The sequence below is a fragment of the Schistosoma mansoni genome, chromosome 4 (genome assembly GCF_000237925.1).
Source record: "Schistosoma mansoni strain Puerto Rico chromosome 4, complete genome".
Taxonomy (NCBI): domain Eukaryota; kingdom Metazoa; phylum Platyhelminthes; class Trematoda; order Strigeidida; family Schistosomatidae; genus Schistosoma; species Schistosoma mansoni.
This window is the reverse complement of record NC_031498.1, coordinates 14,898,466-14,924,351: the sequence shown is the minus strand read 5'-3', so window position 1 is coordinate 14,924,351 and position 25,886 is coordinate 14,898,466. Positions and strand designations below refer to the sequence as shown.

At 36.2% G+C, this 25,886-nt stretch overlaps 2 protein-coding genes across 2 annotated transcripts in view; one reads left to right on the top strand and one right to left on the bottom strand.

Annotated features, from left to right (window-relative positions):
• Positions 1–1,750: 1,750 nt before the first annotated feature.
• Smp_058990 (hypothetical protein) lies at positions 1,751–5,945 on the bottom strand. Its single transcript, XM_018796936.1, has 6 exons — positions 5,885–5,945; positions 3,241–3,306; positions 3,029–3,202; positions 2,878–2,985; positions 2,679–2,838; positions 1,751–1,888 (listed from the first exon to the last, which is right to left on the bottom strand). The coding sequence occupies exons 1-6, from the start codon at positions 5,885–5,887 to the stop codon at positions 1,782–1,784; spliced, it is 618 nt and encodes a 205-aa protein (XP_018652027.1). The 5' UTR covers positions 5,888–5,945; the 3' UTR covers positions 1,751–1,781.
• Positions 5,946–19,987: 14,042 nt separating this feature from the next.
• Positions 19,988–25,886, top strand: part of Smp_153870 (protein kinase) — a 53,934-nt gene continuing 48,035 nt past the window's right edge. The window contains exons 1-2 of the mRNA XM_018796935.1: positions 19,988–20,374; positions 20,409–20,687. Of these exons, the coding sequence (XP_018652026.1) occupies positions 19,997–20,374; positions 20,409–20,687 (657 nt within the window). The 5' untranslated portion in view covers positions 19,988–19,996. The remainder of the gene's footprint in view (positions 20,375–20,408; positions 20,688–25,886) is intronic.

Sequence of the window (25,886 nt, the reverse complement as noted above, 5' to 3'; positions counted from 1 at the left end):
TCCAATACATTTGAAGATATATCAATGAGGAAAATGATCACTTACTTTTGCACCGGTCGAACTATTCCATTCGTAAATATGAAATAAGAACAACCATTGTTGGAAGTAAAATAAATAACTGTTCTTCAAACATACATTTATTTAATTCGCTATCATTCATGTGTACGTGAGATTATACTACACATTAAAAATTACATAAAGCTTATTTTGTTAACTGTCTGACAACGTCGATGAAACACAGAATTTCATGTAGTTTGAGAGTATATGTGTTATGTCATTGATCCGGCTGCCCACTAATGTACGAAAGAGAATTGTCTCAACCTAGTTTAAGGTATTGAGGCGACGGGTTATTGAGTATAACCTTGAGGCTAGCGAATGCATGAGTTAAATTGTGATTGGAGGGTGTTGAGAGCAGAGAAAAGAAAACTGTTCTCGAACTGACGTATTACCTGATTAGTGGGTTGGCAAGATAGGAAAGGTAAGAATTGCACAGAAGGTTAAATGTCTGGCTAGCAAAACCGCAACTCATAAAGAATAAGAAAAACAGTTGTGTCCAATCTAGGGCATTAGAGTAGAAAGATGGAGTGCAAAGGTTACGTCAGAACTTCAGTAATTTTGGAATGAAGATTATTACATTGATATATACGTTACACGAAAGCTCATAACATAAAAAAGCAGGGACAAAACTAAATGTTAGTACTTTAGAGACTTTGAATTAAGTGTAGCGATGTCCTTGGAAGTAGCTTCTGTTGCTCATCATCGCTTCTCTATTTCTCCTTACACCAATACGTTTGTCGAACAAATTTAAGTAAACACTCTTAAAAATAACGCAATAGGAAAATTAGCTTCTAAGTATCAGTAATGATCCGGAGTCTGTTAATAAACTGAAATGTGTAAACGAAAACAAGCTGAGAGATAAACTTAGGGAATTCATTATCTGTAGCAACACAAAGAGTAAAGATATGCCTGATGCAGACGTATAGGTGAGGATTGGCAAAGCAGGGACCGCATTTCTACAATTAAACATATGGGACTCAAAAACAACTGTCAAGCAATATCAAAGTGAGAATCTTCAATTCGAACGTCAAGACAGTCCTACTGTACGGGTCTGAAACGTGGAGAACTACCACAACTATCGTCAAGAAGCTACCAGTATTTATAAATAGTTGTCTTCTCAAAATACTTAACATTCACTGGCCGGATACTATCAGTAACAGCCTTCTGTGGGAGAGGACAAACCAGCTTCCAGCTGAAGAGGAAACTAGGAAAAGACGTTGGAAGTTGACAGGACATACATTGAAGGAATCACCAAATTGCATCACGAGGCAAGCCCTAACTTGGAATCCAGAAGGAAAGCGAAAAAGAGGAAGGCCAAAGAACACATTACGCCAGGAAATAGAAGCAGATATGAAAAGGATGAATAACAACTGGAAAGGATTGCTCAGGACAGGGTTGGATCGAGAATGCTAGTGGGCGGCCTATGTTCCTCCACGAGGGGTAACAGGCGTAAGTAAGTAAGTAAATCCAAAGGCCTTGAAAAGTTTTTCAGTTTTCTCATTTATCCACTTACGTAAAATTATTGCTCAATACAGAGATATCCTCTAAGTTATTCATCCAGACTAACCCACTTAGTTGGTAGAAATTACTTCAGTTTATGTAGTGAGAAATAATCCTACTAATTGCAGCACCTGGTTTTCTTTACAAGCAGATTATTTTAACCCCGTCATTATTGAATAAAATAACATCTCTTGTCAAGGAAATCTCTAATATACATGAAACATTCAAGAGATATAGTCAAAATTTTCAGGTATTTCAAACTGGCGACAAAATGTAGCTTCGTCAAGGGAAAATTTGTTATTTAACCACGACTTGATCATAAATATATTATCTGCAGATAAAATAGTAAATAAATAACGTTAATTTATGTTGAAATTGAATGCTTGGTCAGTAACAAGCAACACAGTGAAATGAATTTCGTGGTTTGTTGCCTTTTTTCTACAAACATAACTATTGTTAAAGCGAACCCAGTGCTTTATTCTAAACTGCATTTATTCACAACATTAAGAAGCACAAGCAATATTATTTCCAACCTCTATGGGAACTGTTTAAGACGATTTGTGAGGAAAATCCAAGATCATTGGCTTATGATTTAGACACCCGAATATCAAATTTCGGGGATGGTTTCAAGTTCTTTTCTGGTAGTAATTCTAACTCTACCAGAAAAAAACTGATGGTCCGGGTCCTGTTGGCAGGTGCAGATCATCTAGCTGGCATCCACACGATAACAGTGGGTAGAAACGCTGGGATTAGCAGTCACAGTGGTGTATATGGGTTCGCCGTTCATCTTCCGTTAACTCTTGAGTTTCAAAGTTAATTCATACTTGTAACTCCTTAGACTCATCTCTTCTATTCGAAATAGATTTTTTAATGTTTAATTTTTCAAACTAATATTGGTGCTATTCATGTTAACTTTACTTTGTAGAGCTAACATGGCTCAACGCAGGATTGTCCCAAATTATACTGATCACAACTGACTGACTAGCAGCTAGGGTGAAATTCACACGAATAAATTAACGTCCGGTGTGTCGTACCTATTTATTTCCCGTTTCCTTAATGAGATCACTTTAATTAAAGTTTTATATATATATATATATATATATATATGTATAATATCTTACCCGTCCAGCGATTAACAGAGTCCACAGCCACCACTTCTTGTTGTTTTAGCTCTAACAAGCGGTCAGGATCGTATTTTTTTAAATTCTGAAGCTCTACACTAAGAGATTCAAGCAACAACTTTTGTTCAGTTAGCTCGTTTATAACTCTGTTTCGCTCCTCCTATACTGGGTTAAAAGATTCTTTAATATGGATATTTACTGTATCTTTCCTTTTTAACAAAGCTTCATCCAAAGCTCTCGTTGTCTTAGAAATTTGGTAGCGTGTGTTTTGAATATCTTCTGTTACTTTTTCTATGTTGTTTTTCAGCTAAATTCAAACATGTTTGCTACCTTACTTATATGTGACTTACTTTTTGTGCAGCTTTACTGGGAAACGCCCAAAAGTAAACACTAGTCCCTATTTTGTCAGTATCGACCAGACCGTCATGAACAAGGCTCATCAATACATCCTTTACAGACATAGAGTTGATGCCTTTTTCTTTCTGGCATAACCTTTCCAATTCCTTAAGTTGAAAAAAGTCCTTCTAAATTAAATAGTATGTCGAAAAGGAAAGTCACCTACTTTCTCATAGAAAAAATCCAACATTCTTTGCCGCTTTTCATCGAGACTCAGACCTTTTTTCTTTGACTGAATTTAGTAATTTTGACACCAGAAAGACATTAAAAATGTACAAAAATATGAGCTAATTCTCATACTAAAGATTAATAAAGTTATTCAAAAACCAGAAAGTTCATTATTCCTACTGCATTATTTCTAATCTTAAATTCACTCTACTGGAAGTGATCATAGTTTTTGAAGTTATCGCTATCTGCCACAAAATAAAAGTATGAACTATAAAATTAGCTAATCAAACTCAGTGTGAAACTCAATTCAATCTGTCACTTTACATGATCCAAGATATATGAAATTGTCAGGACGAATCCCAAATAAGTAAGAATAGTAACAGTATAAGTGGTATCAGAAAAGTTTAAACATAGAATATATAATCAGAGAGAATAGGAATTCGTGCAATCGTAAAAAAGATTTTAAATCTAGTGACTTAGGATTTAAGAGGAGACAAAGAGAAAATATACATGTGCCACTGGGAACCATTTTCAACCATGTCAAGCGAAGTCTCTAACCACTACTTAGGATAATTGCGCGAGCTCCAACCAGGCAGTTTGTATCTGCCTAAATAACTACGTCCAACAGTCAGACCGATGAGTTATAAAAAACCCATCACATTGAAGGTACCAGAGTGCTCTCCAGTCGTGCCCCCAAATGCCCTGGTATGGCCGAGAGTCTGCTCTCCCTCTCGAAATGCTCTCACATGGCCACACGCATATAGCCTCAGCCAGGGAAGTCCTACTCACTGCCGCCTCGTGGCCCCGGTGTTGTTTACGAAATTGAGAGGAAGAAAAGCGAATGCCTTGCGCTTGAATATATTTGTCTTAAATTTATCTGAGCGAATAATTCAAAGTCAACATTGTTTATTAACTCATCTAGTGTTATTTTTAGGTCGGTTATCAATTCTGTCCATCAATGTATTCTTAAGAGGTATTAATGACCATATATCTATCTACACATTAATATGTTACTAATATTACTACTGCCCCCAAATGCCCTGTTACGGCCGACAGTGGGGAGAGTCCGCTCCCCCTCGAAAAATTCTCTCACATGGCCACGCGAATATATAGCCTCTGTCAGGGAAGTTTGACTCACTGCATTCTTGTGGCCCCGGTGTTGTCTACGAAATTGAAAGGACGAAAAGCGAATATCTGACGCTTTAACCGGGTTGATGGACACGCAAAGTCCACCTACGGGAGTTGGAAAACCCTGATTCCAAACCAATGGTGCACATGGTCTCCAGTATCCTAATGGAACAAATGGTGTATGAATCAATCGTTGGTCACCGGCTACCATGGGACTGCATCTCCTCACGATGCTCCACTGCCTTGTGGATTAGACCTTTAGGTCAAAGGCTCCGGGTGTGGCCCCCTAAGAAAACCACCTGCTTCAGTTTGGGCACCTGGGCAGTATTACAGCCCTCACATAAATCGAATGAGATTTGTGCAGCGCTTATATATGTGGTGCTTCCTTGTACCAATATTTATGCGTTTAAATAAATAAAAACAAACAATTTTCCATTTGTGCCAATGAGAAATCTCACTTTGAATCTAATCTGATGAGAAATCTAAGCGCGTTTGATGACCCGTGTGAACTGTGAATTGACAATTTGTGTCCAAGAGACAGTGAGTACGGAGAACAGTGAAGTTATATGTCCATGTCACCTTATATATCAGGTAGTTCTTGAAAGGTTATTCTTAATTCACGGTTAACAACAAATATGGCTTCAAGTACTCCAGTAACTTGATAACAAAAACAACTAGTTGTTTATCGACGATGCTAATTCAACAGTCATAAGCTAAATCTCACTCCCTTTGTTATAGACAAATGCTATAAAATACTTTCATAGTTTTAGTTATTTGGTAAACTGATCAAGCGTATAGGACAGATTAGTGGAACGTTAACGTCCAACACACCATTATTTCATGATCAGTCACATTAAACACATGACTAACAAGTACCATCCCAAATCTACGAGACCAGCAAGTGTAAACTAATTTCTTTGAGCTGCTATGGTTCAGTTTCAGGTCTAATGTTGATAGTCTAGCCATTAAGCTGCAATAATTCTAGTCAAGTCGATGGTCTTTTGGAAGCCAGTATGTCCTGATGATAAGTGGATGCGTTTGTCCCATGACAGTGCGGTTACTGAAATCAGTAGCTATAGCAGTTACCAACATAGGAATTCCCAGAACTTAGCATGTAGGAGTTGCGAAATAGTTTAGTGTAATTAAACTATTTATTCAACTGACCAATGGGTCACTCACTTAAATAAGTGGTAAACAACCCTATCTCCAGATTTTGGGGGAATTTCAGGCTTTCCCCAAAGTCATACGAAAAACTGTAGTTTCCTCCTCAAAATTGGGGAAATTTTGGATTGTCTGTGCCATTCCCCAAAAACTTTCGATTTTGGCTTTCCCAAAATGGACAAAACCTTCTACAAAACAGGGAGGTTGGGAAGTGAACATATAAATATTTATGGATCAATATTATTAAACTCGATAGTACTGAGAAATACTTGACTCAATTAAAAAATAAAGAAGACTTATGACAGTGAAAATCACTGTGATGCTATATAGTACTTAGTGAAAGCATCCCCTACCATATTATTCAAAGAACAAAATCTTGAAGTATAGTCATTCCAAGGTCGACTATGGGTTATCGCGTTCTAAACGATATTTTGGTGAAGTTGAAGTTGTAACCAGAAAAGCCGCTTGTTATATTCGAAATTGAATGGAAGGGGAGTGAAGCGTTTAGAAAAGCTAATACTCTTGGATTTACTGACCTATTTGTTTATTTGTTTTTTTATTCCCCTTTGTGTCACAAAGCACCAGCTACCAAATAATAGTGTAAAAGTCTGTGCTAGTGTGCTATAGGTTATCTAAGTGGAGTAGTGAATCCAGCATAAAACTGAGCTCATGAGCTTAAGTAGCAAGCGTACGAGAACAACCTCAAGATAGCCTATTGGTTGACTCGTTCTCGACCACAAAGGAAATAAAACGCAAAATGTTCTGTCCTACAAATATGAGTGAAATAAAATCATTCCCTCATTATCAATGCTTGCTGGTCAGTAAATCCACAATTCTACTTTTTTTGAAGTTAAGCCGTTTCAACTTCATTTTTAAATAGAATATTGTCCTACTCGGTGTTCTGTATTCCACATTATTTTGGAAAACACTATTTCTACATGTACCATGACACAAGAATATCAGACGGTCACACTTTATCGGGTTAGTCGTAAATGTAACGCTGCAAACTATCTCAGTGTAAATCATGGGTTTATGAACACATTATAAGCATTTGAGATAATATGATGGAAGACAAATGTTTACCGAGGTAGGTGAAAAAGTAAAGGAATTTAATAGCTGTAAATAAAACAACTGGTGATGAGTTTTTTATTATTAGTAAGTCAACTAAGTGTATGCAAAGGCTTTAAACCTATGAAAAATAGACACGGAAGAACTCATAGTAAATTGGTGTTGAAGGCTATTTGTGTTATCTCAACGAGGTGATGGAGTATATGGCTACATAAACGCAAGATTACTGGTAGGTAGGCAAAAGATTATGAAATTCACGCACTAGCTCATTGAGATAGTAGTGTGTGTTCCTAGCGGTCGAATAGAATTGAGTAGCATCAACAGATCCAGTGGGTTTTTTGTTTACTTCAAGTAAAATTTGATGACAGATATATAGCTATAGAGAACTATGTAGTACAACTTTAAATAAGAACGTAAAATGAGACTCAGATTCCGATATTACTTATATGTGCAGAAAGCCTATAATATGTAAGTGGTGAGCAGATATGTTCTCGTGTACAAAAAGGCCAGTGAAAGTAAGGGGTATATCAGGGAATCTTAAAAAGTTACGTGATCCATTCATCTTGTGTATTTACGAGGGTAAGCTTCTTCGTTTCAGTATGTATATGATGAAGTTTTCCTGAGTTTTGTATTGGTCAGATTTGACCGTAGATATTCTACCACGAATGTCGAATATATGCGAACCTAGGATAAGGACTTTACTATGAGAGGAATAATTAAGTTTATTCAGGAGTTTGAAGTCCAAGGAATCAGCGTCAGGACGGATAACCAATGGGTCAATAATTTTAAAACATTTTCCGTATAAAATCTCGTCGTATTACTTTCACCTGAAGTATGTCAGCTTACAGTAATTTTGAAAATAGGAATATGAATGTTCTCCACTTATTTCCCATAATCAATTGTGCATTGTTATAAATACACGTTCCCTACATGTGTTTCTCTGCCTATCTAATTTCTGTACTGAACTTATGAACATATAAATCCTTTCAATGACACATGCATTGATTTGACTAGTGATCTGAATCCACATTCCATCAGTCTACTCACTTTCATTGTTTTTATACTTATCTGGATCGATGTAATATAACAGGTATAACACATTTTGTATTATACTTTTAATATCACACTATTTGAACTTGTTATACATCGAGATAAGTTCAAGTAAAATATACAACACTAGACATAATTCAACAATAACTGGAGTCAAATGCGACTACAAACTCTTCTCAGTGCACTTAAGCAAAATTGTAGTTTAAACTGTTAATAGCTTCATTTTAGCTCATTTAATTCAAACGAGCCATGCAGACAACATGAAGCAACCCTTCACAATATTATATCGTGCTAACAACAGTCTGCCTAAATCCGCCGGGCTGAGCATACTGTAGACGAATAAAGTGATTGCTATCCGGATCGAAAAGCCATGGCTCTACGTCCAAAATAAATATTATCAGCCTCTCCGTTTACCCTGACCAACTTCGGGCTTAATTAGTTAATGATCAATTTAATTATGTGGTGACATAATCTGATTAATACCCATTTTTATACCTTAAACTTATCATAAGCACGCATCCTATCATTGTTATCAATTTTGCTATTATTACTCCGACTAAGAAGATCATGTAGTACATGTCTGATGGACTTCTTTAACGAGGTTACTCGCATACGTGACCAGAAAAAGCTAGTGATTATACTTTATTTCGATATAAAGAAAGCCTTTGATAAAGTACCCCATAATCTTCTAATCAACAGACTACAGTCAGTTGGAATTATAAACCCCCTATTGCAATAGATTAAGTCTTTCCTCACAAACAGATACCAAATAACCAAGATTAACTCTACAACATCTACACCTCGACCAATAACCAGTGGTGTTGTGCAGGGTAGTGTCTTGGGTCCATTGCTCTTTATAATTTATATCAACAATATATGCAAGTGCTTTACCACAGGTAAGACCTACCTCCACGCTGATGACTTAAAAGTCATCTAGGAAACTGACATTGGTGATGTACGCAGTACTATGCAAACGATCCAACATGAACTCAACAATGTAGACGACTGGTGCAAACGCTGGGGGCTAGAGCTCAACACAGAGAAATGCGGTTGGCTATGTATTGGAAACACGTCACTTAAACTAAAACTAGCACTTAACAAAAACCCACTGCCCAGACTGACATCAGTAACTGACCTTGGGGTACATTGCTCAGACAGTCTTAACTTCTCTGAACATAACTCAGCTAAAGCATCTCAAATGCGGAGATTGCTTGGCTTCATCCTTCGTAATTTCTTTCAAAACGAAACTAAAATCATCCTGTATAAAGCCTGAGTAAGACCCATCGTCGAATACTGCTCGTTTTTTTTTCCAACCTACGCCTATCTGATATACTTAAGGTGGAAAGAATACAGCGAGACTTCACTCACAAAATACCTAAGAACGATCAACTCACTGACTACAAATCCAGATGCCATATCTTAGGACTAGAACCCCTCTGGAAAAGAAGGCTTAGGTCTAACTTAATTCTTTATTTCAAACTCCTTAAAAATTCTTACGTATTCCACATGTAATATAGCTCTCTACCAAGACTCACATGGATACAACCTTCGAGATAAAGTATCCACAGTCAAAATTGAAAAACACAGATCAAAAACACGTGAAAACTTCTTCCTTATCAAGTACGCATTGATATGGAACAGTCTTCCTTCTGAAATACGCATGGCAGACAAATTACATACGGTTGTAAGACTCATTGATCAAGCCCTCACCTGCATAGATCTGGCGCAAACGAACACATCCAAGTCCCACACAGACATCATAGGCTCTCTACATATATAGACTGAATTGCCTTATTTCCCTACCTTGTAGTTGTATTAGATACTTTCCCCTCCCTAATTCTTTTCAATTGAAGTAGATAGGCAACTCACTGGACCTATCAATACTCGGTCGCTAAACGACGCTTACAAATACCCTAAAACGTCAGAAGAAACGCACAATCGACTGCCTACTGCCAGTGGTCGTACAACCACAGAACCTGTCACCCATTAACCGGTTAGCATAGAACAAAATAACCTCAGCGCGAATTTAGTGTGAGTTACTTCTTGTCTATTCTTTATCAGTTTTTTACCCATCTGTACACTATGTTGCCTTGCCATTAATATTATTTCACCACTCGTTATCTTACCTTATCTGTAACTAATATAAATCTACACTTTTCCGCCTACTATGGTAAACAAATATCCTACACTATACCCTTCCTAATGTCTATATTCTGATTCGTAACCTACACTTTACTATATAGTCAATAAAAACATTGCATCGAAGCCTTACCCACAGTCCATAATTTGTAACTGTCTGATAAGCTTGTAACATGGTACTTATAGAAATAGTGTTTACCAACAGGATGTGAAACGCAGAGCAATGTGTGAGGTATGATATATATCCAAAAAATAAGCGTAAATGAGCCTAACATCACAAAAGGAGGGAGGGTGAAGTTACTGACCAGCAAGCACTGATGGTGAGGGTGATGATTTCAATCCACCCGTGTTTGTGGGGCAGAACATTTTGTTTGTATCAGGCTCTTTATGGATGAGAACAAGTCAATAGATCTGTGATATTGAGATTGTTCTCCTACACTCACCATTCAGACTCATGTTTCTAATTTTTGTGCTGGATTAACTATTCTACTAAGACAACCTAAAACATGCTAACTCGGACTTTTGCATGAAAACTGTGTGACAGACTTTAAAGGATATGGTTGCTATTTTACTCAACACTGCACTCTCTATATGCACTCTCTGTTCTTCCTCATTCCAACCTTGACTTCCCTCCTTCATTGGTACCTACTCGACCATGATAAATATCACAACTCATTGTTCTTTATTACTGCATTCTCTCCTCTGGAACCCTTAATCACAGTTCACTCTTGCAACATGGACTAGTATCAATTTAATCTAATAATTTATCATACCTCCATCTGTTCCACTAATAAATGTTAAGAATTGGTTATCGTTCATATCCAAATGCCTTGCTGCTCCTCGGTTTCTTTTCCTTTTTTCTCTCTTCAGAATCTTGCTCTGAGGGTGAAGCTATGTAACTTCTGACATCTGGAACAAGCTCGACGAACGCTCTTTCCCAAGGTCATAGTTCGAGCCAGGCGCTCCACAAGCCTACTTTATAACAACTATAAACTTAAAAAGCTGCATTACATAAATACTTAGCACGACCGAAACCCTAAAACACTTTTTGTCGAGATTGGATCTGGTATGTAACGTGGACACGATGTCCTTTTGGAAACTATTCTGATGAAAACACATTATATCTGAACGAATGAACTGTTATCAACTTTTATAGATTATAATTACTAATAAACCTTGCTTGATATGCATACCGTGAACCAGTATATGTTGTAAATTGTAGATCATGCCTGTAAAAATGGTGTGTACCTGCTCTTGCAGAAATATATTATTATTATTACTCCTACTAACATTTTTCGGAAATTTTTTCAGCATCCACCCCTATCTACTACATCTGACCTAATTCATATTATTCTACATAATACGTAGTTTCTGATTTGTAGTTTCATTATTTTCTCTCACCCCATATCAATTATATTTATTCTGATCATTTATCTCACAATTCCATTTCTTTTACTAAGTGATTCAAGTTAACACTTCATAATAGTCATGCGATCATTAACGACTTTATTTTATTTTATATAACAAACATTCCCTGATTCACGTGCTACAGTTTTAAATGATGCATTCTGCCTTAAACTTGGTCAATTTTATGGACTATTAATTTGGACTTATAATTGTAAAACCTGATATGAAATTATTAGAAAGAATATTCTTCGTTCATATAGTTGTGTTTCTATATTCGTTTTGGAAGACGTTACGACGAATACAACCTATCACTCTTTGCCTTTTTGATGCTTTGGCCGAGATTTGTTTCGACTGCGTTAGCCTATGCGAGTGTTGAACTTTAAGGTAAGCCACTGACTTGAGGTTGTGCAGTACTCTGTTGTTAAGCGTGAGCTTTATTTTAGAATACGTGTCTCCAGTACACAGTCAGCCGTATTTCTCTTTGTTCAGTCCTGAGTTCAAAAGCCCACATCTGTTATCTAATTTCTTGAATTCATGCCGTATTGTTTACAAATTACTTTGTAAGTCGCAGGCTTTGGTTTTATAGATGACTTTTAAAGCATCAGCACTAAGGCTCTACATATATTGTTGGTGTAGATCGAGAAAAGAAGCGAACCCAAAACTCTACTCTGCACGACAACCTTGCCTACTGGTTATAGTATAGATGTTGTGGGGTATACTCTAGTAGTTTAGTATCTGCTTGTTAGGAAGAACCAATTCATTTCAACAGGGCAACAATAATTGCGTTTTGTTTATATCTGTTGACTAAGAGGCTGAGAGATGCATAATCAAAAGCTTTCTTCATGTTGGAATACACTATAGCTACTATTTGTTTTTTGACACGTATGAGAGCAACCTCATTGAGGAACTCAATATGGGATATAGTGCAAAACCTTGTTCTCATGAAGCTCTACTTTAACGGGTCAGTTAGACCTTAAAGTGAGCGATCAAATGGTGGATCTCCCGTCAATCTTACTATCGTACGTGATACCATTTGAGTGGTATTTGTCAGTGTGTAGTTCTGGATTGGGTATTTTGGTCATGATCTGTTACCTTACGGATAACTAATATCGATATCAGTGTGACGTTGTGGCAGAATACCAGGGCAAGAAGTTGTGGTTTCGTTTTCACAGGTGCACATATTGCTGCTAACCTTTGTTATCAGCAAAATGAGTTATCGATGGACAAACATTCCGTCGCTTTAAGACCATCACTAGCACTCCATCTTGGCCGTAATTATTCCATGACCGACCCTTCCAACTAATGCCCAGACACATCATATGCCAACTTATCTTACCCGGCTACGCCTATTCCCGTGGATCTTCAGAATGGATCATCGTTATCCACTACAACGACTATCACATCTGTTAACTGAAGATCATTGACTATTTATGAGTAATCGAACCCTAGTTGAATGAACATTGAACAAAATAACCAAGTTGGTCGGTGATTTGTCCAATTTTATTATACTTTCACAGCTTTCGATTGTTTCACTTATTTACAACTCTCGCTGCAATAAGATGGCTAATTTTAGATCCTTAGCTCACCTGGTCAATCCATGTTGCATCCTAATTACTGAAACCTGTTGCACACCTGACATTTCTGATTTAACAGTGTGTGGATGATTACAGGATGTACCGTAAAGGCCGAAATTCAGGCAATGGTGGAAGCTGTATTTTTTTGCACGATCTGATATTCTCTGCATTAAAATCTTCCCAGAGGGTTATGAATTGTTGCATGAAGCTAAACTTGTCACTGTAAATAATGATAATAATAAAGAATCTATGTTCAACATGACCTTTAAGTTATTCTTAATATCATACCAGTATTAAGCAATAATAAAAGCTTTCGACAAGCAAAGGGACCAGAAGCTGAACGACAGTGTTCCGACCTCCAGCTGCTCTAAAGTTCTGGATAAACTCCTAGACTGTTGCGATGAATGGTTTCTGTCTCTCTTAATTCAGGAAAATCTCGTTACATATATTTCGATACGTTTAGTCCGCGGACAAACTTACAGCTGAAGTTGGAATTTAAACACCTAAGTAGCATCTGCGACTTACGAGTGTAATATTCCAAATGCCTTTCATTCACTGAACAAGCTACACCCAAAGTCCCCAATGCCCGTGTAATTATTGGATTTATAAATCGTAATTTTCTTTTAAAAGGATCTAAGGTTACTTTCTATAAGTCATGTGTTCAGCCTCTACTGGAATACTTGTAAGCTCCATTTTGAAGGTTTTGTGTGTGAAAATCCCTCTATGCATACATTTGCAGCTTGTTCTTATTGGTTTCTTTATTTTTACATTATTGTTAATCTTTTTGATACCATTTGAGTTTGTAATGCTTCATTTCATAATAGTTTTCTCGGTTTCTGTGTCGCTTTCATTGGGTTTCTATGTTTCTTCTTGAACTGTATCTATGTTTTTTTTGATTGATTTTATTCTGGCGGCTGCTATATTGATTGTTCCCTTTTTGATTGTGTTGCTTGATTTGACTTGGATCGTGCATTTCGGTTGTGAATTGGAGCACTTTCCCAGAGTTTGAAACACTTTGTGTTATAAAGCAACAAACAATCACTTGATCTATCCAGAAAGGATAGAATAACACCTACTTTTTGGATTGTTTGGTAATTTTCTTATATTTCTTATCGATTTCCTATTTATTGTAATTTAGATTGATTATTGTGGGAACAATTATTGGTTGAATAACTGAGTGGAAATATTTGTTAAGGTAAAATTGTACATTTGTATTTGTGATGAAATTTAGAACTGTTGTTACCTCAATCACCTTGTTCTGATTTCGATTGGGCGACACGCGTCTCTTATTTATTCTCGACAGTTATTCTTCACTCAAACGTAGTTTGGATTTTATAATACTTCCTAATCACACTTAGTTGCGTGAGTTCCACAACCCACCAGAGAATTGTGAAATTACAACGCCATTTCACAAGAATTCCCACGCCTGATCTATCATATAAGGATAGATGTGAAGCATTGGAAACTACACCTCTTATGGTTAAGACGAATTAAACTTAACCTTACTTTACCTTTCAAAATTCTCTATAAGAACGCTACAGTAAGTTGTGACGAGTTCAAATTTCCCAGAGACAGTAATTCTAGCCTTCGTAATCAGGATTTTGTGCCAAAGATATCGAAAGGTTAAATGAATCAAAGACAGCCTTCTTCGTCACACCCAACGCAAGTCTCTGGAATAGTTCACCAGTGAACATCTTGTCAAGTCGAGCGCCTACCTAGTTAGAACCTCACGTGTGTTGATTTGTGGAACAATTTAAACTTTTCCACTTCCTTGATGGAGTTTACACAGGTGAAGCTACATTTAGCGATGAGTCACCCAACATCCAACGTTGCGGATATATAACCGGCTAGTACCTAGTAACCATGTGAAGAACCAAAAATATTGGACCCCTAAATAATCTTTGTGATTTCACATTTTACACATAGCAATCCCAACACTGTTTTATTCGTTCTCTTTTTGTATGCCCCGTATTTCCTTTTTATAACTAGTAAACAACCATGTCTCTTGAGTTTTCTCTTGATCTACACAACTGCCAATATTGATGAAATGACCTTGGACCACAACATAGTTAATCATCTTTATCCTCTTCAACGACTACCATGTCTCTTAACCGAGGATCACCAACTAATTATGAAGAATCATCCGCAAACCTCAATTCCATAAACACTGAACAAATAACTTTTCAATCATTAGTTCGTAGAAAGATACCACACCAATCTTCCGAGTGGCGCTCAAATTTGGCCGGTTAAAGGAAGCTTAGAATACCTTTAACCATTGTGATTACTAACTGGAGGTCCAACACGCAATAAAAAAACCTTAGCTGTCTGATTCGCTTGCAAAATGGAACTGATAGAGTCTGTATTCTAACGTGGTGTGCAACAAACAGCTTATATTAAACCAACACTCACACATACCGCAAATATGATAAAGCCTAAAATCACAAAAGTAGAGTGAGTGGCGTTACTGATCAGCAGGCATGTTTGAGGGGAGATGACTCACGTTCGCCCATGCCTGCAGGTCAAAACATTTTGTTTAATTACGGCTCATTATGGTCTTGCGGGCTGTACCTAACTAATGGTGCCAAATACCTAATTGACTCGTTGTTGTAACCCTGATTTGGTTTCACTTTCCATCAAGAAATCCTATTGTGCGCAAAACTGAATAGATATGCTAAATTGGAGCCCATTCACGACTTTAAAACAGTTACAACAATAAAAGTAGGTCATGATAACCTTGATGAAAAAACGCCAGTTGGTATTGAAACAGTGTTTTCTAGCTAAATGTTTAAAATACACAACTATATACTTTCAGCTCTTTTAAGTCACTCTATTTCTACAATCCTTTATTCATTCAACACCGTACTTTGGCTTGCCTATTTTAAACTGATAAAATATATTTTCTTGGAAATCAGCCTAATAAAAAAGAATGAGTCTTAGCAGTCATACCTTGATTATTATATCACAAATGACTAAACTTCACTAGTCATGAACACTATCTCTACTGCTTCTTGCATTTCCATTTTATCTCTCTTTTTCAGCACTCTCGTGTTATGCCATCAAAAAGATGTGCGATATATGACTTTGCTTTTCGCCATCGCTAATACCTCCGGAATTAATCTTAATAATAATAATAATTTATTTTCAAATAACAGTTTGTCACATGAGACATGCCAGTTTACAGGCAAGATCAAATTGTTACAGAAGTTACAGTTTTCATGGTAGAAAATTACTCGGCTGGGCTGAGATTTTATAAAATATGAATGTAGATGGTTTTTCGTAGGAAACGTGTTGTCAATATCACAATTGTCGCGGTTTATGAAGGTAGCGTTGCAACATACACGTGAAGGCCGAGAATGGAACCATGCGAAGTTGGGAGCTTTTAGAAGCCTAAACCTTATATTTCTCTGGAATATCTGAGGCCTAATAACGATGCAGGACGAAGTCACCCGTGGTATATCTGTTTTCGGTAGGGTATCTCCAGGGGGCTGAAAAAGGGTATGAGAAAAAGGAACGACGAAAAGCAGAGCACACAATATTCATGGAGGAGTAGTTAAGGTAAGACCATTTAGCGCATTAGTCTGTTATTAGGATACTTATTAGGCAAGAGCATACCAAAGTGTTAAAAAAAATAAGTGTGAACAAGGTATGAGTGGATAAGGAACTGTATAAATGAAGGTAGTTCATAAAGAAGCTGACAGTATGGAATTATGTGTAATTATAAAGTATGGTGCTGAAGACAGTATTTCGATACAAAAGGCTATCCCCCTCCTTTGTCGAAGTTATTTGAACCCTTTTTTGTTTTTAGATTTTATAGGGTATGGAGTAGGCTTCGTTTATAGATAGTTGTCTAGTTTGCTTGTAGTAGGATTACTCGGTAGGAAGTGGAACCAATCCAGCGTTTTAAACACGATCCGAAGAGGTATTTTGCATAAAAACGTTCACATCAATACCATTTGTTCGTGACATCCCACTTGACACAAGGACCCGTAATTTAACATGTTCTGCCCTACAGACACGGGTGGATTGAAGTTATCTGACCACCATCATGTTTGCTGGTCAGTAACGCCACCCTCCCTCCTTTTATGATGTTAGGCTCTCTTACATCTGTGATCAGTATGAATATTGCTTCAATCAAGGCCCGTAGTTAGCATAGATTGTTTCTACTAGTTTCATGTTACAAGCGAATCAGATGGTTAAAGCATTTGTATTATGGGTTAGGCATACATTTATTATATCATACTACTATGAAGATAACTAATGGTATAAGTTATAAGAGACAGGTCAGATTATATGTGGTTAAGAGATGGTAAGGACTAATAGCAAACCAGAGGATATAAAAGAGTAGAAGATTGTAAAATTTTCAGGGTTAGAAAAATAAAACATTGAACAACTCACGAGAATATGGGACAATTGAGCTTCTTTTGATCAGGCTTAGTTGATCAGCATCCATAAGATTAGTGAGTTATCTGTCTACTTGTAATAGGCAAAATAGAAATAAAAGTACATGACACTTAGGATGAATAATGTGGTTTAACCATTAGAGAGACTCGGAATCTGAAAGTGAGGGCTAGGAGCAGAAGGCCATGATTAATAATCAATAAATAGTGTGAGAGGATAAAGCATGTGTTCTGTAATTTGGTTATATTCATACTAATAACAATGGGGTTCGTTATATTCTTGTTCTTTCATCATCAGATCTCAACACGGGAAGCCTGTTGATAGAGGTCTCGGTTCTTGTGTTGTAGCATCGTAAGAAAACGGACGAGTTTTCCACATTTTTTTTATCAAAGTCAACTATAATGATGTCACAAAATATGGGAAATATGGTTATATCGGGAGATTTCGATTTTACATGAGATTTGGAAAGCTGAAGTATTGATAAGTCTGAGCTTTGCTACCCAAAGATTTTTTTACATAGACGAAAACTCGTGTGTTGAGACTAGTCATTTCTGTCGATCAAGGTAAGTGAGCTCTGGGGCACATTCACGCAATGGTTCTTGTGGCAAAAGCGCTTCAATCCTTTCGGCTTTCTCTCAGAAGTTTTAAAATTACTTTGCCCCCTAATAGCACTATAAATCACAAGTGGAGCAGTGCAGTCAAGACATGACGTCAGAGAAAGGTACAAGTCGGAAAATGCGCCGTCAATGATTGTCAGGTTTGTTTATTAGACAGCCTGACTAATAAGAAATTTATGACTGACGTGTAATGAGATAAGGTCGATGTTGATTGTAAACACTAAACCACGAATAGCGTTCTTCGTAGTCACATTTCAGACTTGTTGGATTCATCCACAAAGTTCTATTGTTCCGAAAATCTTTTTATATTGTTCTGGTACCAAATTCGAACTCCATATAGTGCTCGACAGATTAAAATCACCCTCGATGATTTTGAATATATGTGGTTGGTACAAAACAATAGAAAATATGTTTGTTAACGGTCTGTCAACATTATAAGCCGTATGTGGTGGTCTATATATACATAACATCAGCAGATGATTTTAAGATTCACAAGTGAAGGTAACTCAAGTAGAGTCATCTATAGCATCAAGACATTCATTCTCAAATTTAAACGCTTGAGTGTTCAAACAGACGTAAATAACCGCGTCACATCCTATTCCATAACGTCTATCGGATCTAAAAAAACGCGGTTGGCAACTGTCAAAGAGTGGCCGAACATGGATGATTTGCACCACCATTCGGTGATAAATACAATGCTAGTATTCAACGTAGTATTTCAACTAAATGCACAGCATACTTTTGTTTTGGAAACGGTCTACGCTCCAAAGCAATCTAAAGTTAAACATAGTTCTCCCCTCAGAAACCATTGCTGATATTTCAGAAACCTTTGGTTCCTTTCGTTACTGATACACAATACACCCATGGCCTTTTCTAACACGACTCCGCTAACTACAGAATAATGCAATTCAATCAAGAGCTCAGGTAAATTTAAATATCTTCAGTATCTTCATGTGAATACAGACTTTCTTCATAATTTAGAGGATCAATATATTCTATAAAAAAGCTGCTAACTATCTTGGATCAATTTAAAGGTTATGCCTGAGAGATCTTCGAAATAACGAAGGGTTTTAAAAGTTGCGTTCATAACACTGTTGGCTCTCAGAAACTAAAGAGAAGGTCGTCAGGCTGAAAAATGTAAACTGGGAAAATATGCCAACCAACAGTGTTAAAATTATATGCTAGAAGGTACGTCAATCACCACAGAGATATGACATCCAATAATAAATCCAGAGGAACTGTGGAATAGCTAATACACTAAACTGACCATAAGTATCGAAAATTCTGTGTGAACTAAACGCGTCACAATGTCAGGCGAAAATTTCAATCGAGTTCAGGAAATAACCATATAAACGTGGTCTAGATAAACATATTTAAATGAGTTAAAAGAAACAGACGCATTTTCAGAATACTGGGCGAGAAGAGGCGGTGCATTTTGAAACAGAACTCACAACTTCCTACGGAAATGGCGAAGAACGGAGCATATGTCACAGTTGCTCAAATATATAAGTGATTATTGAAGTATGTGGCGGGAACTCTAAATGTCAGGTTGAATAATTTAAGCCTTGTGGTTCTCGCGGTCTACAAATGCAGCTTGCAGCGAAATTCACCCTTATGGGTTTCGATTTTTCCTGGGGTAATTCCCCTGGTCTTGCAGACGCAGGAGCTTCCTAAGTTTTCACTGCATGAAATATACTGATTTGTTTTCGGGAGCTTGTGTGGTTCAATAGGTTCAAATAGTTGCGGATGGAATAGAAGCTTTCGCTTAATGGGTTCCCGTGTCTAGTAGCATTGGATTAGCAATCCTTTCAAAAGATTTGAACAGATTAAAACCTAGTGAAGTCATAGCCAGCAATAAAAATGAAGTATATTTCAAGCCAACTGGATCATGTGACTGAATCTTTACAGCTACAGGAATTCATTATTTGGGTATTGATTATATAGTTCCGTTAGGTGGTATGAGAAGTTTGTTGTACTACAAATGTTCTAAAATATGAATGAAAGAATCGTGCTCTTTTATAAAACACATGGCAGTGAAATAATTTAGTGATGGTTTGTTAGTATACTCTACAATGTATTTTTATTAAGGAGCGGTCTTTTTAATGTTGTTTGCATTCCAAACGGCGCGCTTCTTAAGCATACTCACACTTTCAATACTTTTCTGCACACGTGACATATATGTTGATTACAATTAAAGGGCAAGCGTCGAGTGATGGAAAACTTTGTGTTATACGATGAAATTGAAAAGACTAATGAACAAGTCATTTATAAAGCCAGGCGGAAAGGGACCATTAAATATTTAGCTGTCGCTTGTGCTGAAAAACACAAAAGACCTGTTATATCTAACCATGTTAGGGTATCCCATGAATTGAAACATAAAAATGTACTTCAGTTCTATGAATGGTATGAAACAAGCAATCATTTGTGGCTTGTGATGGAGCTGTGTACAGGTGGAAGCCTTGAGCAAGTAATTAAGGAAGATCGATTCCTAAGCGAAAATGTGGTTAGAAAGTTCGGAGCAGACATCGTTCGTGGCTTGCGATATGTCCATTCAAGAGGTGTGGTTTTCAACCGCCTGTTACCTTCTCGTGTAAGTTGAGATATTAACCCTAATAAGTTTGCAGTTCTTACTAGATGGCAATGGAACTGTCAAGTTATTTGATTTTTCTTTGGCACATGCAGAAGATGAAATCTTGGACGATCTTTTAGTTCAGTTTTGTGAAGAGGATGATTATAATCAGGGTGATTTTCTCCGTGGTCTTAGTGTGCATTCAGAATACGATTCACCTGAAACTATATCCCAGTATGAGAACTCAAAATCATCAGACTACTGGGGTCTTGGTTGTTTGTTCTATAACATGTTTTTCGGACACCCACCATTTTCCGGTGGATCACAAGAAGAGGTACGTATATTTATCTAGAGTGATTTTCATGTGACATATACCCGAGTTCAGTTTTTAAACCACCCTTGTTTCAAAGTATTTTTACTTACCTTCATTTAAGTATTTGCTTCGTAAACTATTCGGTAGGTTCTTTTCTATTTGTTTCTATACTATTCAGTACGTAATTTGACTGGAGAAAATTAATAATGAAATTTTATTCCATTTTTTAAAACCTGGCCTTAGGTTTTCCCATAGTTTATTGATTATGTAAGCCAACCGGTTAATGCTTTTATGCAGAATCAATCAAGTAGGGCTCAGTTTCACAAATATTAAGTAATCCTAACCTTGAATAACCGACCGAAATATTCGCCTTCGTTCGTAGTAGTTTTTTTGTATGCTTTTCGCTTAACTTATCATTGTTTTAGTAAAACTTAATGACAAGGCTCATGTCAGCCTACTATTCTTCTAGCCTGCATCTGTCGTATGACAGTTAAGGTCAGTAACTGATTACCTGCAATGAAATTCTAACCAGTTTTTTGTCTAAAAATCGCAGAGTGTTTTTTATGCATTTTTGTTTTTATAAACAACCACTTTCCAATTACGATAATTGGGTGATTTTTAATATATAAGTTTGGGTTTCTTTGCATTAGGTTTTCGTAAATACCTACTCTGATATCTGCAGATTATTGTATACATTTGTTTGATTCCCAAGTCATTCCACTCAAGTAAATGCTTTCAGAAGGATCTTAATTTTTTTGAATAACTATCGTCAATAATCATTAGCTAGTTTGACATAGAAAAAGATTTTTACAGAAGATATTGGGTGGTTTTTCAAGAAATGTAAAGGACCAAAATAGATCAGGTGCTAATATTCATCTAGAAGTTTAGCCAAAAACAGGAAAGATTTGTACGTGAGTTATTTAGAGACATGGATAAAGGAACTGAAAGATTGTATATGTCCATAGACTCCTACAATTGTAACGTGTGAGGAAAGTTTTTTTTAAAGAGGAAGCAAAGGATTAAAAACGACAAGAAAACCGATGACAGTGAAAAACTAAACTGAAGGCAAAGAACATAAACAAAGTGAACGAATGGAAAGGATGGAGTAGCCTTGCTTAAGACTTCACTTTGGTTAATGACTTTTAGTCGCTTTACCTGATAACTGTAGATCAAAGTTCCTTCACAAACCTCAGTATAGAAATTTATGTATCTCTTTGTGACTTGTCAGTGTTCAGGGATTTCATGATCTGATAATATATAAACTGTAGGTTCAGTACACTCCGTCTTGGATTACTTCATGATTCCAATGTAAGCAAACTTTCTGAACGCTTTCGCTCCCGCTCTAACCTTCTGATTTCTTTGAACAACATTCGTCTACTGTTGAATAATCCTAATATCCAACAGAAAAGCGTCACTTCTCAATGTATTACGTTTTTCTCAACAACATCTATATCTTTATCAAATAATTACGATAATTTAGCTCTAACTGTATATTCAGTGGGTTGATTTTAATCAGCGAATAAGTAATGGAATGTTAGTGGCAGTACCACAACTTTGCCTTGAGCTTGCTGTTCTTCGTGCAAACAACTCAACTTCAGGAGTATATTTCATAATTTGTTGACGTTGACTGAGAGTGAAAATACACATGATATTTACGAAAAACATATATATTTGCACTATGTTTCCCCAGTTTAGTTTTCCTCTTCTTAGGAGCCTTATATATGATTTTTGTGCCTGTGAAATTGCTAAAACCACTCAATTCATGAGTCAGTGTTGGCACTTCTCGCTGCAGATCTCAGTTCGGAAAGTAAATTTTGGCAAGAAATTATGATTTAGCAGTTTAGTCTATCTTCATTTGATGAGTTCGAAACTTTGAAACTTAAACTTTGCATCCATGAAATTAGTTGACACACTGTAAACCAAATCAAATTTGAAGGGAAGTTTTACCTATACTATAGGTAAATTATTTGCACTAATCTTTAACTCTGCCTATTTCACACTAGTAAACTGTAGATGATTCTGTACAGGGTGATAAAGCTAGAAATATTTCTATCGAACTATTTGTAGCGATCGCTTTTTCAGTTTTACTGAAGGCAACACTACTCCCGGTTGTTGGACACATTACAGTATTCCTGAACAATACTCACATCCTTAGTTTCTAGAAAATATTTTTGCTCATAAGGGAAATACCATGGTTTTACATCACTTTGTAACAAATCGCAACTTGGTTACGTATTCGAACATTTTCACAGCATGACAATAGTGTCAACAACACATTGCAATTTTTGATGAAATGATTGTCAGGTACACATGGATTAAATAACTGCTTCTGTCTAATAAAAACATACACCACAGTATCATTAATCGAGAGTCAGTCAGTCAGTCAGTCACAACGTAGAACTTCGTATGTACGTACATCAGTTCGAGTTGCCATACCAAATTAGCACCGAGATGAAGTAAACTAAAATAAATTGAACAGATATCAAAATGTTGTGTAAATGTCTACTAAGCGGAATTTAATATGCTACATACAATGTACCAAGGTGACCGGAAATAAACCTGGTTTGTTTGTACAAATATTGATTGATAGTTTCAGGCGAATGTAGAAAGCGAATCGGCTTTTCAGGGACATTAACAGGGCAGAAACCAGTGGTCGTTGAAGATAAGTGGTGATACTACTAGAAGTTAGCCTTCTGCAAAACAACTACATGTGTTCATTGTTTTTCTGATCGTATTTTGCTTGCGTACATCTTATCAATATTAAAGTTGTTTCACTTTGTTATCGAAATATAACAAGTTGAGCCCGGTTTATTGGACTAAATCTTCTGCCCAGTTAACCGGTCATGTGGTTTTTGATGATAGCTTATTTAACTGAAACAAATAAACTTATATTAAATGCATCAAATCTTTCGGTGTGTAATATCATCATAAACTAGGTCATAAGAATCCTTGAAATTTCTGGGACTGTTGATTCAGATGTTTATCACTTTCATCTTGAATGGAAAACCGTCTATTAATCTAGAAACTGTGATTGAGTAATTGCTACTAAGCCTTATCAATATAAGTGCTCATATCTACCATCGTGAACCAATGAGTTAGCTAAAAAGGGAATCAACGGAAAACAAAATTTATTTTATAAAGCACACATGAAAGCAGATTCAGTCATCTCAAATAGAAATTATATTTTTACGACTTTGTGTTAGTACAGACATTTTCTTAGTTTAGTTTAATATGGGGATAGCAGGTACATGAAAAAATACGTGGTTAGGGTTTTTACATTGATGTAAACTTTATTTTTAAGTAACGCATTCTCATAGACGGGATGACTAAGTATCATAATTAACAGAGTTCAGTTAAATGTTTGATTGTGCCGTTATTCATGAAATTTATTTATGAATACTAATGGCTCTTAGAATTAATATTATAATCGAATGTAAATAAACTGGGTTTTAATAAATCATTTATAATGAACAGTGAATTTAGACAGTTCTCTGATTGTTGCTCAAGTATAACCGACGGCTTTGTTTATTTTCGACATTTAGAATTTGTGCATTTTCTAGTTTCTAGATGAACTAAATACGTTAATTCATGATAATCGAGAAAATTTTTTAATTTGAACCTAAATCAGTTAACAAATCATCAATTACAGACAAAAAACAAGGGCCATCCTGTTTTAGAGCTTCTTGGTATTGCTGTTGAAGTCTTATGGTGACCACACCTTATCTGATGCAATTGGATTTCGACCAGATGGTTTGAAAGTGTAATTTTCATTAATAGTCTTTCGGATATTATAAAGGTCAGTCAGTCAGCTACAACGTAGGACCAGGCACATATATGCATCGGTCCAAGTTGCCATACCTTGTTAGTACATCAAGATGAACACCGGATTCATAGAAATAGTTAATTTAGTGGTGGTAGTATATAAAAGAAAGGTTGTATATAAGGATATAGTATAGGAAGGAAGAAAGTTATGAAGTAATTTTAATTTCAAGGTTTAAGGGAAGATAAAAAGTGTATACACCTACGCCATTGTGATCGATTCTGAGCCATGTCACACAGAGTCTCCAACCATTGGTTACGATAGTCACGCGGACCCCAATCAAGTAGTCTGCATCTGCTAACATGGCTCAGACTAGAAGTTAGTGACTTCAAGCACTGATGCCACGTTTTGGTTTGGCCGCTCCTAACTCTCTTCCAACCATTGCCAATACTAGTCAGCATAGCGCGTCGTGGTAATCGGTGTTCAGGCATACGTAACACGTGGCCCAACCATAAATTGGAGTAGTTGTGTTGGTTTATGAGTAACATTGATTCCAAATGGTTTTAAGATCCTCATGGGGATTTCTAAGATTTATCTTTCACTTATGTCAGGATTATCCTTTCCCTTGCTGTCAACGTTTATTTTTTGATGGTGAGATTTGTCGCTAGACACTCTTTTACGAAGTTTCTAGGATAGTTATTTTTAAGGGAGATAAATTGATGAGTTTCTTTCATTTTTTGCATAGTGAGGATGGTGTAGTGTGTTTTAGATTTTTTACGAAGTTCTTAAATGGAAAATTTATCTTTTATTACTTACTCTCATCTACGTTTTAATCGGTTTTCATTACCAAATGAGACCTCTCAATTAGTTAGTAAAATCTCCGATTTTTTATTCTCATATCATGAGAGATGGTTAAATTGTATTTTCCTCCAGATCGTAATGTATATGTATATATCTCGGGAACTTCTATTTAGGTTAGTTGATATTCAATTTATTTTTTTGATGTTTGTGATATGTGTGGTTTTTTTCTCTTGCACGATAATGAACGTCAGCCTATTTTATGTTTCTATGTATGTGTCATATCTTTTACAAGTTAACTCATTGAGTGTTCTTACAATAATCTAACTTATTATACAGGGTAAGAACATTTCTTGGAAAGCAATTGTTGTTAACATTCATTAGAAGAAAACTGTGATCGCATTCCTTACTTTTAATAATAGTAAATTGTTAGTTTACAAAATCTTTGGTTAGTCATGTGGTAAACAGATCGGTGTTAATATACCTAATAAGCTAAGATTATTGATTAGTTTTTATGAGCACTCACATATAGTTTAAACTAGTTTTATTCTTTTTTATGATAGTGAATGATGTATCGTTTATATATAAAAGTGTTACTCGCCTGTAGGTGTAGCTATGCTGTGTTTTGTTCAAAATACATCTGTCTTTAACTCTACAAGTTT